This window comes from Panicum virgatum, chromosome 5N (assembly GCF_016808335.1).
Source record: "Panicum virgatum strain AP13 chromosome 5N, P.virgatum_v5, whole genome shotgun sequence".
Taxonomy (NCBI): domain Eukaryota; kingdom Viridiplantae; phylum Streptophyta; class Magnoliopsida; order Poales; family Poaceae; genus Panicum; species Panicum virgatum.
The window spans coordinates 17,334,031-17,351,359 of record NC_053149.1 but is presented as its reverse complement, the minus strand read 5'-3'; the positions used below and the strand labels follow the sequence as shown (position 1 = coordinate 17,351,359).

At 55.6% G+C, this 17,329-nt stretch overlaps 1 protein-coding gene across 1 annotated transcript; it reads left to right on the top strand.

The window, feature by feature from the left end:
• The first annotated feature begins 2,220 nt into the window (after window positions 1-2,220).
• LOC120674617 (cyclin-dependent kinase 13-like) lies at window positions 2,221-6,315 on the top strand. The gene is made up of 5 exons (XM_039955771.1): window positions 2,221-2,831; window positions 2,918-3,440; window positions 3,495-3,794; window positions 3,871-4,125; window positions 6,127-6,315. The coding sequence occupies exons 1-5, from the start codon at window positions 2,221-2,223 to the stop codon at window positions 6,313-6,315; spliced, it is 1,878 nt and encodes a 625-aa protein (XP_039811705.1).
• The last annotated feature ends 11,014 nt before the right edge of the window (window positions 6,316-17,329 follow it).

Here is a 17,329-nt window from a genome sequence, read left to right as displayed (position 1 = left end):
CTGAACCATCTAGCAGGCGCGCGTTAAGAGTGGGGGTTTTGGTTAAACACGTGGAACTTCATAATCGACGGTTGTCGATCCATTCGAGGGTGCGGCCTGAGCCGCGGTGTGCGAGGAGCCCCCGAGCCATGGCCTGTGTGAAGGCGTTCAGGGGACCCTCAACTTTTATTACAACCCTCGTCGCCCTTCCGCAGGGAGGATGGGTGAAGCGCACCATGCTACCCATGCCCGGTCTGCGAGCTATGGCTGCTTCAGTGAGCTGTTATCGGGTGGTTCAAGTGGACGTCCGTGCCCTATTCGATATGGGTCGGCTCGTGGTCCATGGACACGTCACATAAAGAGCTCGCAAAGGTTTGCTAGGCGGGGCTCGGACCCATTCGATAGGGTCCAAGGGCTCGATGCTCTCCCTCGATGGGATCCTCCTGCTAGGCACCCTCGACCGGCCTTGAACACTACGTAGGATATCTCGAACTTCGTATTCGAGGGTGGCTTGTACGGCACATCCATGCAATCCCTGACTCTGGTGATCTGGGGCACCTGTCGAACCCTTGACGGGCCAGGCTTCGAACCCCTGATCAGTAAGGCCTCGAAATTGATTTCCTTCGACGGTAAGGAATCCCCAGGGGGGATATTCCGTAACGGTTCGCTAAAATGGCGCGGAGTCGCCGGTTGTGCGTGCGAGTCTCCCGCTAGTCGCAGGCGATGTGGCCCAGTATGCGCGGGTTGTGCGGGCGCGCCTTTTTAGGCGGCTGCCTCGGGTAGGTGGAGCGGCATGGGCGGCGGCTGACGGATGGAATAATGCTATAGCTACGCCGCGCCCGTCGGTTACCGTGCCGTAATTATTGCCAAGTGCGCGCGTGGGAAACTCCGCGGTCATGGGGCCCAGCTGTCGGTGACAGCAAAATCTACCGCATTCAATGCGGTGGTTTCGGGCTGCGGCGGTGAATCTGCCCGTCTTGATAGATAAAAGCGGGAAAAGGGGGATTGTTTGGGCTCATCTGGCCACTTCGCCTTCGTCTCCCCTGCCTTCTCCGCCTCCCCTACATCCTGAGCCCAGAGCCGAGAGTGAGAGGAGGAAGGAGAGAGTGAGAGCGCACCTTAGCCAACGTAGATCTCGCTTCCTCGCGTTCCCCGGCAGTTCGAAGTGATGTCTGATGTCCTGGAGCAGTTGCCATGGGGGAGGTCCACTGCCACCGTGGCGGTCTTGGAGCAGCTGGTCGCCGACAGGCTACTGGTGGTGAACATCAACTCGGAGCGTCCGGCGTGGATTTCCCCGCGGCCGGAGGAGACCGAGCCGAATCCCCCCGACGGCTACGTCGTGAGCCTCATGCGGCTCCACGAGCGAGGATTCGGTGTCCCCATCGGCAGATTAATGCAGGCGCTGTGCGAATACTACGGAGTGGAGCTGCACAACTTCAGCCCCAACTCCATCTCGCAGGCGGCGGTCTTCGTCGCCATCTGCGAGGGGTATTTGGGAATCAAGGCGCACTGGGATCTGAGGATCCATTTGTTCCGCGGCGAGCTCTACATTGAGAACGTGCGGGGCCAGCCGAAGAGGTTCGCCTGCGCCGGCGGTCTGATTCTTCACTTGCGCCCAACACGGAAGAATTTGTACATCCCTAACAGGATGACGACGAACAACGCCGGGTGAACCCGAGGGTGGTTTTACCTGCGCAACTTCGGCAACCGGCTCCCGGCGTTCACCAACAAGGTGCTCCGGGAGAGGCCAGAGAAGTGGGACTGGGGGGTATCGCCTCCACCGCATCAGGCCAGGCTCGAGGTGCCCACCAATGCATTGCGACATTTGGCGAGGAAGGGGTTGACGGCGGCAGCCGTCATCGCAAACTTTCATCGGCAAAGGGTGATTCCTCTCATGGAGAGGAACCTGCCAATCTTTGACCACACCCCCGAGGCCTCGAGCGTGGGCTCGAGGACGTCGTACGTGCTGCTCCCCCATGACGTCGCTGCCCGGAGGGCGAAGAATGCAGTGGCGGAGTTCCCCGACAACCCAAATGATCTCTGGGAGATCAAGATGCGCCCCAAGACGGGGTACCTTTCTGTGGTGAGTTCAAGCTTCAATTCGTTGTCCTTTTGTGCTACTCCTCTCCCCACCCCTTGATCCTGACTTGGTTGCATTTGCAGGGGGTGAGCCGCAAGGGCTACACCTCGAAGCCCCCGGTCCCGGAGGAACGCGAAGTCAACCGCCTGCACGGAGAGGCGATGAAGAAGCAGAAGGACGTGGTGGAGGCGGCCGCCGCCAAGAAGAGGAAGAGGAAGGAACAGCATGAGAAGGAGTGCAAGATTGCACGCGCGAAGGGAAAGCCGCGGCCCGCCACACCCGAGTCCACCGAGGAGGAGGAGGACTCCTCGGACGCCGAGCTCAACTTCTCGGATGACGACGAGGCGGCGACAGGCGTGGGTTCCCCACCGATCTATCGAGGGGCTGGCGACGAGGATGTACCAGTGACACTAAGTGAGGCGAGGCTCACATCAGGGTCGTTGGTGGATCCGCCCCTCGCAGGGGCGAGGAGGAGGTCGCCCACGCCAGCGGCGGGACGAAGGTCGCCAATGCCGGCAGCGGGCGGGAGATCGTCTACTCCCGTGACAGGGCAGAGGTCACCCTCGCCGGCGACTGGTAGGAGGACACCCGCGCCCGCGGTGTCGACGGGTGGCGGCGGGTCCGCGGTGCGTGCGGAGACGCACGCGCAAAGGGCTTCGAGGCGCCAGACCGACCCGAGGGTGGCGCCCTCGGGCCAGTCATCGGGAGGCGTCAGCGTGCCGCGAGCCCGGAGGAGTGGCTCGGGCAAGCGCAGCATGAGTGCCCAGTCAGGGTAAGTGATCTTGATTTTATCCTTCGCATTCGTTTAATCGACCCCCCAATCCTGCTGACTCCAGCGTTTCTTCTCCGACTACCCAGCTCCGGGGCAATCGCCAGGGATGCGGCCCAGCTTGCGCCGACCAAGGCCCTCAAGACCGGGGCGCGCGCAATGCCGCACACGGCGCTGCAGCCTTTGCCCATAGTGGACATAGTAGCGGAGGCCGCAAAGCTCCAAGAGGCGATGGCCCGAGGGGCTCGGAAGGCCCAACAGGCCCGAGCGCCGGAGAGTGGGGGCGACGCCGGCCAGAGCGGCGTTGCAACAGCCGCTCAAATTGACGCCGAAGGGGAGGTCGGCCGTGGCGGCGCAAATGACGCCACCCGGCCAGACGTCGAAATCGAGGCCGGTAGGGGTGACACAGATAGCGCCACCCAGCCGGTTGCAGGAGAAGGAGCTGGTGGGGGCGCGCAGGAGCGCCCTGCCAGCCAAAGAGATGCGGAGACCCCCGCTCCCGAGCCCCCGAGGGCTGGGGTCATGGGTGTCACGGAGGAGTCGGCGCCAAGGGCACCGGCAGTGGAGGAAACCTGCGTCCCGGAGCCTGCAAGGGCCGGGGACGAGGGTGTCGTTGCAGCAGCGACGGCGCAAACGACGCCGGAGAACGTGGTGCCGGTGGTGTAGCTACCGGAGAGCAGCGATGAGTTCGGGGACTCGAGGGACATCGACCCTGCTGCTGCCGCCAGCGCCGCCGACCGGATTGCCGAGTCCGTGTCGGCCTCCGAGGAGATACTTGGCGCGGGGACGTTTGAGGGGCCCCGTCATGGGGCGATTATCCAGTCCGGGGTCCCCTTGGAATTTCTTCGCAATGAGCAGGAGGAGGAAGCCGTCTGGAAGGCGCAGTTCGAGGTCGGCTCTCAGATTCAGGACCACCTCGACCGCGCCTTGGAGCTCCATAGAACGACGGATTTCCAGATCAGCAACGTGAGCGCCTTTCCCAGGGAATTGCTCGTGTTCGGTTTTGTTTTCGTGTGCTTTACTCGCGCTCTTCCACTTGCAGCGGCTGAGGGACATCTCCCACAAAAAGAGCGCTGAGCTGACCCGGCTGTACTCCCAAATGCGCTGGCTTGGGCAGTACAACGCCGATTTGGTGCTCCGGAATATCGATGCCAACACCCAGTTGACCAGTCTGGGAGCGCACCAGCGTGTGCTAGAGGAGGAGCTGGCGCGGACCGCCAGTGAGCGCGACGTCCAGAAGGCCGCGGTGGAGCAAAAGGCTCAGGAGGTCGAGGCGCAGACTGCCGAGCTGCAGCGTGTTAGGACGGCGCTCGAGCAGAAGGAGGCCGAGCTCCAGCGCGAGAAGACGACCGTCGCCACGCTCACCGGGACCCTCGAGGAGAAGGGCAAAGCCCTTGAGGAGAAGGAGGTGTGTTGGCGCTCCTTAAGTACCCACTTTATCCCTTGTTTATCCTTGATAATGGCATGAATTTAATATCAAAATCACTAACCGTCCTAACCCCGGCCTAATTATTGGTCATTTTCACACTTGCACATATATTTTGGAGGAACTTCGTTTCTGCAGGTCTTTGGCCTATTTTGGAGCATGAAATGACGAGGCCCGTGATCGAGCGGTAACACGGAGAAAGACGAAGGCCAAAGCCCAAAGGGAGGACCAAAGCCCATGTTGATTCGAAGCCCATTCATGCACATCCATCCTCCAAGAGAGCCCAAAGGACCAAGCCCACAAAAATAAGATCAAGATACTTCGGGATTAAGCAAAGCAAATGAAGATTTAAGGAAGGATTCCCTATCCTATCCTTTCCCCGAAGATATCTCCAAGATAACGACGTCCAAAGGGGTGCAATCGTGAAGGACATAAACTCTAGAAGATGCGAGGATTCTACACGCGAAAGATGAGACCGAAGTGATCCCGAAAGAGGATAGGCCGGCCGGCCTAGCCCGTTTTCAAGGCGGTTCGGCCTCCCCCTTAGACCGGTGGCTTCCTCGGCTTATAAATAGCTCGCACCTTATTCAACTCGCAACATCCATCCACCCAGAACTAGACGAAAACCTAGGGCCAAGACCGGAGGGAGACGACGGCCGCCGCAAGTCTTCGAAGTTGTCTAGGAGATGGCTTAGGCCGCCCCTAGCCGCCATGGCCTCCCTGCGTGGTTGTGCCATGGTGGAGTTCATGAGCTACTTGGAGTCGTCAATGGTATGTACTCGGTGGTGACGATCCAAACGAATCTATTATGTGAGTAATGATAATCATGTCTTCCGAATCTTTTAGCGACCATGTTCTCTCTTTTGATTTCATTGTTTTCTTTGGGTTTGCTTCATCCTAGATCTATTATCGAGATAGATTGCTTAGCATGATCTTGTAGTCATGGTGGCTAGAGGTTCATGGCAGAACTACCAAAGGGGGTTCAACTTGCTTCAGGGTGCTTTCGTCCAAAGGGGGGCGTCGTGACAGGGCGTTGCCTAAGTAGATGGGGTATCGAAGGATCGGATTGGAGATTTTGGGTTTAAAGATGCCATTGATTGAGATGCATGATTTATTTACTCGTTAGCTTGAACTACAACTAGATGACAATAGGCCTAGTCATGTCTTTGGTTTTGCTACGGTTACGCCAATGTTCATGGATGAGATCAACATTTACACAACACTCATATCTATTAAAGGTTACTCTATATGTGCAATTCATGCTTCATGTTAGGATAGATCCGTTAGATTAGATAGAAAACCTTGGGTAGTTCTTTGTCGATCCGCGGATTGATAAACCTTGGGGGAATACTCTAAGGGAAAAGCTACACGATCCCGTGTGCTTGTGGTATATAAATTGGGGCACTAAGGAACGTCAACAAGGTGGTCGTGCGGAACGCGGAGGCCGCCCTCAACGAGAAGGAGGACTCCTTGTCCTCGCTCGAGGAGGCCGCCCGAGTCCAGCAGGAGGAGGCGTAGAAGAATATCACGGGTGAGTGTTCGAAATTTCGTTGTTGTTTGATTCTAATTTATCGCAGCTTATCTTGGTTCCTCTGATCAGAGCTAAGGCAGAAAGTGGCGGACGAGACTGCGGCGAAGTAGGCCGTCAACACCGCGCTCATGGCGGCGCAGGCTGAATACACTGAACTAGAGTGGACTGCTATGAGCGTGTGCCAGGAGCTCGAGGGGGGCGGCGCCGTGTCTGGTAGCTCGGTGATCAGCCGCTTGCGAGCGCTAGGTGGACGGATCGCCGAGCACGCCAAGAGCACCTTCCGCCTCGGTGTCCTGCGAGCCCTCGCCGTTGCCTCGACGCACTACATCATGGACCTCCAGAGAGTGTTGTCAGGGTACGTGGTCCCAAACGATGCCAGCCCAGACTCTACGTCGGCTATCATGAACGACGCCGACGCCACCGTCGAGGGGTTCGCCACCATCCTGGCCAGGAAGCTTGAAGCTGACGTCTCCCTCATAGCCGAATTCAATGCTGTTGAAGACCCGCAAGAGGGGGATGATAACATGTAGGTAGTCTGGGCCTAGGAGCCCATGTAATAAGTTAGTACTTGTCGTAATAGTACTTGTGGATGTAGGAAATTGGTTATTGCAAATCGACAGTGTGGCCCGTCGAGGCCTTGTGCATTCGAGCCCTTGTTTTCTTTACTCTATTTCCGTGTTCTCGTATGCGACTTAGGTAAACTTCTGCGAGGAATTTTGCATTCATAAGCGACTTAGGTGTGGGGTGGTGAGGGGGGTGCCGTATCCCGGAGGCGTAGGCGGTCACGCGACTCGGCCGACCCCGTACCGTAGTTGCTTATGCCTCGCGTCCGTTTTTTCCAAGTATACGAGAAACTTAGAAACGGGAATTTTTCGAAAAAACATTGGCGATTTTTTGGGGATGTATAGGGTTCCTCCCGTAGTAGCCCCCGAGGGAGGCTTGGCTTTGCGGAGGGTAAAGCCAGGCGTACCTTAGTGTTCATGCGAATCCGAGCCCCCGAAGGCCCGGAAGGTTCTCGAAAAATAAACGAGTAAAGCATACTCCTTTATTGTTTCAGGAAATCGTAAATACGAGTACAAACGATGTACAAATAGATTGGAACACTGAGGATAGAAGCGACGTAGCTGCTGTATGTTCCAAGCATTGGTGAAGACTTCGCCGTTTTCTTTCGCCAGCTTGTACGTGCTGGGCTTGAGCACCTCGGCGATGATGTATGGGCCTTCCCACGGTGGTGAGAGCTTGTGGCGACCCCTGTTGTCCTGTCGAAGACTCAGCACCAAGTCCCCTTTGTTGAGGTCTCGGCGCCGAACTCTCTGCGCTTGGTATCTTCGCAGGGACTGCTGATAACGCGCAGAGTGTAGGAGCGCCACGTCTCGAGCCTCGTCCACTTGATCCAGCGAGTCCTCGCGGGCTTGCTGGTTCTGCTGCTCTTGATAGGCTTTGAGCCTCGATGACTGTTGGTGCTCCTTAAGTATCCATTTTATTCCCTGTTTAACTTTGATAATGGCATGAATTTAATATCAAAATAACTAACCATCCTAACCTCGGCCCAATTATTGGTCGTTTTCACATTTGCACATATATTTTGGAGGTACTTCGTTTTTGCAGGTTTTTTACCTTTTTGGAGCATGAAATGGCGAGGCCCACGATCACGCGATGACACGAAGAAAGACAAAGGCCAAAGCCCGAACAAAGGATCGAAGGCCATGATGATTAGAGGCCCATTCATGCACATCCACCCTCCAATGAAGCCCAAAAGACAAAGCCCACAAGATAAGATCAAGATACTTCGGGGCTAAGCAAAGTAAAGAGATATTTAAGGAAGGATTTTCCATCCTATCCTTCTCCTCGAAGAAATCTCGAAGATAATGACGTCTAATGGGGTGCAATCGTGAAAGACATAAACTCTAGAAGATTCTAGGAGACTTCGGGAGAAAGATGAACACGAGCCGGCGAAGGAAAGAGCCAGGCAGGCCGGCCTAGGCTCATTGGGCCGGCCGGCCCAGCCCTTTTTTAGGTCGGTTCGACCTCCCCTTTGACCGAGGGTTCCCTGAGGCTATTTAAAGACCCCTCCCCAAGGTTCACGCAGAGATCAATTCGGGAGATGACGCCAAGGAGCAGAGAAGATAGAGGGACACCTCTCGAAGAGCCGAGGGTCGTGCTAGTTGTCTAGGGTTTGCCCTAGCCGACGTGGGAACCTTGCAAGGAAGACCACATCGGAGTTCTGGAGCTAGGATCATCAAGATCAAGGTAGGGCCCCGGTTGTGATCTTGTGATGTACTATCATTCATGGTGAAGTTATTTGTGATTCCGAATATTTAGCGACCATGTTCTCTCTTTCGATTTCGTTCTTTTCTTTGGGTTTGCTTCATCCTAGATCTATTATCGAGATAGATCGCTTAGCATGATCTTGTAGTCATGGTGGCTAGAGGTTCATGGCGGAACTACCAAAGGGGGTTCGACTTGCTTCAAGGTATTTCATTCAAAAGGGGGGCGTCGTGACAGGCCGTCTCCACAGAGTAGGCGGAGTATCGAGGGATCGGATTGGAGATTTTGGGTTTAAAGAGGCTTTTCATTGAGATTCACATCTATCTTACTTCACTTCATCTAGCTGGAACTACAACATATGCATGATCTAGGTGATCTAGATTGGTTATCTCTAACTTTCTCTCGCTACCTTCGGTGTTTGTCGTTTTTAGTAGATTAGATTTGTTTTCACCATCTCACACAAAGGAATCTCTATGCTAGTAGATTGTTTCTTGTCTCTTTGGTTCCATGGATTGATAAACCTTGGGGGAATACTCTAAGGGAAAAGCTACACAAAACCGTGCTCTTGCGGTATATAAATTGAGGGCATTAAGGAGCGTCAACAATGACCCGTACTCCAAGTCCGTGGGGAGCATGGCCTCGGCGCCATAGATGAGGAAGAACGGGGTAAAGCCCGTGGCTCTGCTTGGGGTCATCCTCAGGCTCCAGATAACCGAGGGTAGCTCTGTGAGCCACCTCTGGCCAAACTTGTTCAGCTTGTTGAAGATCCTTGGCTTCAGTCCTTGAAGGATCATGCCATTGGCATGCTCCACTTGCCCATTCGTCTGTGGGTGCACCACAGCCGACCAGTCCACGTGTATGTGGTAGATGTCGCAGAACGCCAAGAATTTCTTGCCCGTGAACTGGGTGCCGTTATCGGTGATGATCGAGTTCGGGACCCCAAACCTGAAGACAATGTCAGTAAAGAATAGAACAGCCTGCTCGGATCTGATCTTGCCGATGGGTCGAGTCTCAATCCACTTGGAGAATTTGTTGATTGCCACCAACAAGTTGGTGAAGCCCCCGGGCGCCTTCTACAGCGGGCCAACGAGGTCCAATCCCCATACTGCAAATGGCCAGATGATGGGGATGGTCTGCAGAGCGTGAGCCAGGAGGTGTGTCTTTCGAGCGTAGAACTGGCAACCTTCACAGGTCCGCACGACGTCGGTGGCGTCGGCGACCGCGGTGGGCCAGTAAAAGCCTTGCCGAAAAGCGTTACCCACGAGGGTGCGTGGCGCGGCGTGGTGACCTCAGATGCCAGCGTGGATGTCTCGAATCAGCTCCTTGCCCTCGGGGATGGGGATGCATCGCTGCAGAACGCCCGAGGGACTGAGCTTGTACAGCTCGTCGTCGATCAAGACGAAAGACTTGGCCCGCCTAGCGAGGCGCCGTGCCTGAGCGCGATCCAAGGGTAGGACCCCTCGAATCATCTAGTCAAGGTACTTGGTGCGCCAATCTCGCGAAGACGAGGCCTCATCAATCTCCATTGCTTCGGCCTCGTCCATAGAGGAGGTCTCGAAGGCAGTGTCCATGGGCTCGGCCTCATCCGCCGAGGGGTTCCCGCCGGTGGGCTCGGCGTTCGAGGGCCCCGGTTCCACCGGATCCTTGAAATCGATGGAGGGCTTGGCAATGTCGCGAGCAAAGATGTTCGGGGGGACGGTGGTCCGCCCTGACGCTATCTTGGCTAATTCGTCGGCATCCTCGTTGTACTTGCGCGGGACGTGGTTGAGTTCTAGGCCATCGAACTTGTCTTCGAGGCGGTGTACTGTATTGCAGTATGCCTCCATCTTCGGGTCGTGACAGCTAGACTCCTTCATCACTTGGTCGATGACAAGCTAAGAGTCGTCGCGTACGTTGAGGCGCTTGACGCCGAGCTCGATGGCGATGCGGAGGCCACTGAGGAGGGCCTCGTACTCCACCATGTTGTTGGACGCAGGGAAGTGTAGGCGAATTACGTAGCGCATGTGCTCTCCGAGGGGTGAGATGAAGAGGAGGCCGACGCCGGCACCGGTTTTCATCACCGACCCGTCGAAGTACATGGTCCAGCATTCAGCTTGGATTTGCGGTGAGGGCAGCTGGGTGTCCGTCCACTCAGCGACGAAGTCGGCCAAGATTTGGGACTTGATCCCCTTACGAGGCGCGTAGGTGAGAGTTTCTCCCATCAACTCCACGGACCACTTGGCAATTCTACCCTCGGCTTCCCTGTTGCGGACTATCTCTCCCAGAGGAAAAGACGAGACCACGGTGACGGGATGGGCCTCGAAGTAGTGGCGCAGCTTACGCCGAGCCAAGACCACCACGTATAGCAGCTTCTGGTTCTGCGGATAGCGTGTCTTGGTTTCAGACAACACTTCGCTGATGTAGTACACCGGCCGTTGGACAGGCAGAGCATGGCCCTCCTCCTGTCTTTCGACAACGATCACCGCGCTGACCACTTGGGTCATCGCAGCTACGTACAGGTAGAGGGGCTCGCCGTCTATGGGAGGTGTGAGAATGCGGGCATGAGTGAGTGATGCCTTCAGCCTGTCGATGGCTTCTTGAGCCTCGAGGGTCCACGAGAAGCGTTCAGACTTTCTTAGGAGCCGGTATAGAGGCAAGCATTTCTCGCCGAGGCGCGAGATAAATAGGCTGAGGGACGCTAGGCATCCCATGACCCTCTGTACCCCCTTTAGGTTTCGGATCGGTCCCATCCGAGTGATGGTCGAGACTTTCTCAGAGTTGGGTTCAATGCCCTGCTGAGAGACAATGAAGCCCAAAAGCATGCCTCGAGGGACTCCGAACACGCACTTCTAGGGGTTGAGTTTTACCCCTTTGGCCCTTAGGCAATCGAACGCGATCCTGAGATCAGCTACCAGGTCGTCCGCCTTCCTGGATTTTACAACAATGTCATTGACATATGCTTCTACGTTCCACCCGATATGGTCCCTGAATATGTGAAGCATACACCGCTGGTATGTAGCTCCGGCGTTTCTGAGGCCAAAAGGCATCGTGACATAGCAGTACGTGCCGAAAGGTGTGATAAAAGAGGTCGCGAGCTGGTCGGACTCTCTCTTTTTGATTTGGTGGTAACCAGAATAGACATCAAGAAAGGATAAAAGTTCGCATCCCGCAGTTGAATCAACGATTTGATCAATACGTGGCAAAGGAAAGGGAACCTTCGGACATGCTTTATTTAAACTAGTGTAGTCTACGCACATCCTCCAACTTCCATTCTTTTTCTTCACTAACACAGGATTAGCTAGCCACTCGGGATGGAATACCTCCTTGATGAATCTGGTCGCCAGAAGTTTCTGCAGCTCCTCGCCGATCGCACGGCGCTTGAGCTCATCGAAGCGTCGCAGGCTCTGCTTCACCGGCTTGGAGTTGGGTCGGATGTCAAGGGAGTGCTCGGCGACCTCCCTCAGTATGCGAGGCATGTCCGAGGGGCTCCACGCAAAGATGTCTACGTTGGCGCGGAGAAAGTCGACGAGTACCACTTCCTATTTGCTGTCGAGGGTGGCGCTGACCTGCAACGCCTTGTCGCCGGGGTGATTTGGGTCGGGGGGCACCTTCTTCATACCCTCGGCGGGTTCGAAGCTGCCCGCGTGCCGGTGCGTGGAGTCCAAGGCCTCGCTTGCCATCTTGTCGAGGGTGGCTGCGAGGGCCTCGTCCTCCGCTTGAGCCTCCGTGTGCTCGACGCACTCGACGTCGCACTCGTAAGCGTGCTCGAGCGAGGAGCCGACGGTGATGACACCCTTCGGGCCCGGCATCTTCAACTTGAGGTAGGTGTAGTTGGGGATGCCCATGAACTTGGCGTAGGAGGGACGACCAAGGATGGCATGGTAGGCTCCCCAAAATCCCACCACCTTGAAGGTGAGCACTTCCTTGCGGAAGTTGGCTGTCGTGCCAAAGTAAACGGGTAGGTCGATCTGGCCAAGGGGTTGGACTCGCTTCCCCGGCGCAACGCCATGAAACAGCGACCTGCTGGGGCGGAGCTTGTCCAATCCGATCCCCATGAGCTCCAAGGTGTGGGCGTACATGATGTTAAGCCTGCTGCCTCCGTCCATGAGCACCTTGGAGAAGCGGGTGTTGCCGATGATTAGGTCGACAACAAGCGGATACCGTCCCGAGTGCGGGATGTAGTCGGGGTGGTCCTCGTGGCCGAAGGAAATGGTGTCCTCCGACCAATCGAGGTAGCATGGCGTGGCCTTGGTGACAGAGAAGACTTCCCGGCGCTCACGCTTGCGCTGTCGAGAGGTCATGTTTGTCGTTGGCCCTCCGAAGATGAAGAAGGCGTTCTCCACCGGGGGAACTCGTCATCTCCACCTTTGTCGCCAGCATCCTTCTTCTTGTCCTCATCGCGATGCGCGACGCGGTTATAGTACTTCCGGAGCATCTCGCACTGCTCGAGGGTGTGGTTGACCGAGCCCTTGTGGTAAGGGCACGTCTTCTTGAGCATGTTGTCGAACAGGCCGCCACCGCCTCGAGGGGGGCCTCAAGGTCCTTTGCAGTCCGGGGTGGCGACGAAGGCCTCGTCGGAATCCTCCTCCTGTCCCGGTCCGCGCTGGTTCGGTGGGGCCGGCTTCTTTCCTTTCTTCCCCCGCTTTTGTTTCTTGGTGGGGGAGTTGGTCTTGACATTGCAGCCCTCTGCGGGTGCATTTTCCTTGCACTTGTTCGTCTTGCCATCAAAGATGGCACCAACTGCCTCCTCGCCGGTGGCGTAGTTGGTGGCGGCGTCAAACAGCTCGTTGGTACTGGTGAGACGGCTTCGCGCAAGCTCGTACACCAGGTTCCTGCACGTCGTGCCTTCGAGGAAGGCGTTGATGACCTCGACGTCGGTGACGCTGGGGAGCTCGGTGCATTGCTTGGAGAAGCGCCGCACATAGCCGCGCAGGGACTTATTGGGCTTCTGCCGACACCCTTTGACGTCCTAGGAGTTCCCAGGGCGCACGTAAGTGCCCTGGAAGTTACTCACGAAGATCTTGACTAGGTCGGCCCAGTCATGGATCTGGTCCGCGGGCAAGTGCTCGAGCCACGTTCGTGTGGCGTCAGCGAGGTGAAGGGGGAGGTTGCGGATGATGACCGCATTGTCCATCGCACCTCCCAGCTGACATGCTAGGCGATAGTCGTTGAGCCAGACCGCGGGATGGGTCTCTCCGAGTACTTGACGAGGGTGGTGGACTGTCGAAAGCGCTAGGGAAAGGGAGCGGTACGAATCTCCCGGCTGAACACACGGGTGCCCGGAGGCTTCGGTGACTCGCCCCTGTCGTGCCCGGGGACGAAGCGGCCACCCCGTCGAGGGGTGTACTTCCTGCCATTTATAATATTGCGGGCGTCGCCGTCGCCGGCGTGTCCGCGCGTGTCGTGGAGTCGCTCCCTTGCGGGAGTCCTTCCGATGCGGTCGTGCACCGAGGATGCCTTCACACCGTCCGCTGCGGCTGCCTTGCCCTTTCCTTCCGTGGGAGAGTGCGCCGAGGCCTCGCGGCCCTAGTGTGCTGCACCTCCGGTCTTCGGGACTGTCGAGCGCATGCGAGACGCAGAGCTCTCGGCCTGCTGCACAGCAGCCTGCTCGATGAGCAGCTGTGCCTCGTGGCGCAGGTTGCAACCCGAAGTCGTAGATGGCTCGGGCATTGCTTGGAGTAGGTAGGCCGCAGCGACGAGTTTCTCGCCGGTCGTTTTCAGTTCCGATGGTCTGTCGACGTTGTCGTCGGCTAGGATCCGTTCCCGGGCGACGCGCCCCGCCGCCCGGGCCTGCGCGCCATGCGCGGTGCACTGCTGTTCGAGCGCAGTGCGCAGCTCCTGCGTCTGCCGGCGCTGCTCGTCGAGCCTGGCTTGAAGCTCCTTGAGTTGCGCTAGCTGTGCCTGCCGCGCCGCCGAGCTTGACGAAGAAGAAGGGGTCGCGACGGGCACCACTACTTGGTTTGCCTGCGCGTCTGCCCCGCCGTTCCCGTCATTGCCCGGAGTGCCGTCGTTTTGCCCGTCCGCAAGCTGGACCATGCAGCACTCTCGAGTGGGATCATAATCACCCTCACTGGAGTTCTCGAAGCAGGTGAGGCAGTCAGCCACCGCGAGCTGGAACGAGCGGAAAGCGTCGGGGTCGCGGACCCCGGAGTAGTCCTCGGCCTCCTCGGCCGTGAAGTTTTCCATGAAGAAGCTGATGTCGTCGGCGATCGAACCCGTCGTCTCAGGGTAGGAGTCGTCAGGAGATGACGCGATGAGGTTGCGGATCGAGAGGAGGTGATGACCCGGCAGATCCTCGTACTCGGTGAAGTTGGTGCTGGATGAAGAGGCGTAAGTGGCAGTGTTGCGCATCCTGAAGGGAAAGGGCGACGGCGCAGTCGCGCCCTCCCTGGGAGGCACTGGGGCTGCAGTCGATAATGGTGCCAGCGCAGATGGCGCCGGGGCACGTGATGACGAAGTGGTGGCTCCGTCGGCCGCGACGCTGAGCTGCGACATGCCAACCTCAACCCACGTGGGGGAGCTGAGGCGTGCCGCCCTGTGCCGCTCCATGCGCGCTTGTCGCGAGTGCTGGCCCGAGCGCCTGTTGCGCCGGGCTGGTGAAGTCGGAGTGTCGGGGTTGCGTCTGGGCGAGAGGAGCTCCATGAGATAACCGTTGCCGGTTGCCCTGAACTCAAGACTCCCGAACCAAATCACGTATCCCGCTGGGAGCAGATCCGAGGCGCCCATGGGAAATGGGTTGGATCTGCACGCCATCCCTGGAGATCAAATGGGAACAAGAGAAATGTCACGCAGCGTGCCCCTACCTGGCGTGCCAACTGTCGGTGTCCAGACCCGGCGGTCCGGACCCAACTAGTGATGATGCTGCGTGTTCCTCGTCCCAGATGTTGATGCAAGAGGCAACACAGTCACGCACGGGTTTATCCTGGTTCCGGCCGTGGGGCCGTACGTCCAGCAAAGGGGTGTGCGAGAGCACTGTACTGTCTTGCACCGGGGGTGCCTGTAGTAGGGGGTACAAGCGAGGCGAGAGAGGGAGGGAAGCTCCCAGGTCTCTGCTAGAGGAGGAGTTGATTGAGGCGAGTGCCAATATCGGGGCTCAGAAGAGCGTATGTGCTCTGTGAGTAGTGCTGAGTGTTGTGTTCTACCGGATGGGCCGACCCCCCTAAGGGAAAGCCCGTCTCCTCCTTTTATAGACACAAGAAGGGACGGTGTACATGCACAGGGGATCGTGAAAGTCGTCGTTTTCTCCCCGAATCGCGGGGGTGCAGTGGTACAGCACTGTGGAAAGTACACTATGGGGTATGGCGTCTGGCGTGGCAGTCGTCCTGGGCATCGTCCTTGGCCTTGCAGAGATCGTGTCGGCATCCTTATAGCTCCAGCGGGCGGCGTGGTCGTTGCTGTAGGGGGTACCGTCCTCTAGGCGTGGCGTGGCGACGTTCCGAGGGTCCCGCAGGCCAGGGTCTTGTCCTGGTCAAGGCCGGAGCCGCTTTCTGAGGGTCGTGCCATGCCGCTCGAGGGCTCTGCGGAGGGAAAAGTTTGAAGAAGGTATGGGGAGTTGGCAGTACAGTGGCTGGAGCAGTGCCGAGCATGTCTCGAACTGCGTCGCAGGTTCCCACAGTGTCGCTACAACGTCCGGAATGGCGGAGCAGTGACCGGTGTTGGCGGACGGGACTCCGGTCACAGCCACTGTGCGGAGTGGAGGCCTGACGCCGTCTGACCCGGGCGTTGTGGAAGAGTGGTTGGAATTTAATGCCTCCGTACGGCGGGCGGGTGAGCGGAAGGGTCGTTTGTCCTTCCTGTCGAGGGGTGGCCTCGAGCGAGGCGGAGGCGCGGGGCGAGGTCGAGGGTCTCGGGAAGGAGCCCTCGAGCGAGGCGGAGGTCGTCCTGCGGGTTCGAGGGGGGTGCGGATGGGCCGCACTGTGTATATGGGTCGCGTATTGGGCTTCTTTGAGTCCTTTCCTTTCTTCCAGATTGTAAGGAGGCTGTTGGCTTTTGTGGGCCCGGTTGCCTAACACATATTTGTGTTTTTAGGGCAATTTTAGTCCCACCCTAATCATGGTACCCGACATTTAGTTACCTATATTTGAATAAAATATTTTATTAGTTGTAATTGTCAAATTGTTGTACCATATGTGAGTGATAGAATTATACTCTTATTTTATATATATAATAAAACAACCTATAGTAAAGGAGGGCATATAATTATTTTCCCTGTATTAACAATGGCTGAAGTGGATAATTGGAAGTATATATATCAAGACTTTGGGATATATATTTTTAGTGCCAAATAATCACCTTTTTAACAAATAACTATTGTTATTTAGTTACCTATATTTGAATAAAATATTTATTTAGTTGTAATTGTCAAATTGTTGTACCATATTTGAGTGATAGAATTATACTATTATTTAATATATAATAAAACAACCTATAGTAAAGGAGGGCATATAATTTGCACTAAAAATTAAAATCAATTAATTTTTGTGAAAAAATAGCACTCTCTGGAACCTATTATCGTCTGGAAGATATTTTCTTTTTTATCTTCCAATATTTAAGATCTGTACAAAACTAAATGAATGGATCAGTGAAAGCACGTGCTGGATCTGTTCAACGAGGGCTGGCTGGTATGGGAAGGAGGGGGACATGTGTCAGGGTTTAGTTTGATGATGTGGAGGAGTGATGGAAGGGATTTCTTTAGATTTAAAACTTTGATTCTATTTTCCTCTCAAACCATAAATACATATGTTTTTACTCCCTGAGTTTCTAAATACTTATCACTGTTGACATTTAGTCATGGCGTTTGATCATTCATCTTATTCAAAAAAATATTATAAACATGCAAGAGTACAAGTCATGTTTAATGTTAAATTAAGCCAAAAATGATATTTAAACAATTTGTTTGAACATGATAAATAGTCAAACCTCACCCAAAAATTAACGATGGCAACTATTTAGAAACGGAAGGAGTATATCTAGAGTATAGGCCGTGTTTAGTTGCGCTCTGTAAAGTTTTTGAAAAGTCATCTTTCTATGTTTGAAGTACTAAACATAGATTAATCACAAAATAAATTACAGAACTCGTCTGTAAATCGCGAGACGAATGTAATGAGCCTAATTAACCCGTCATTAGAGGCTGTTTACTGTAGCATTTAATTACGGCCTAATTAGGTTGATTAGATTCATCTCACGATTTACAGGCAGCAGTCGCAATGTGTTTTTTATTTCGTCTAGATTTAAGTCTCCATGCAGGTGCCGGAATTTTTTTTGGAATTTTGATTTTTGGAACTAAACGGGGCCATA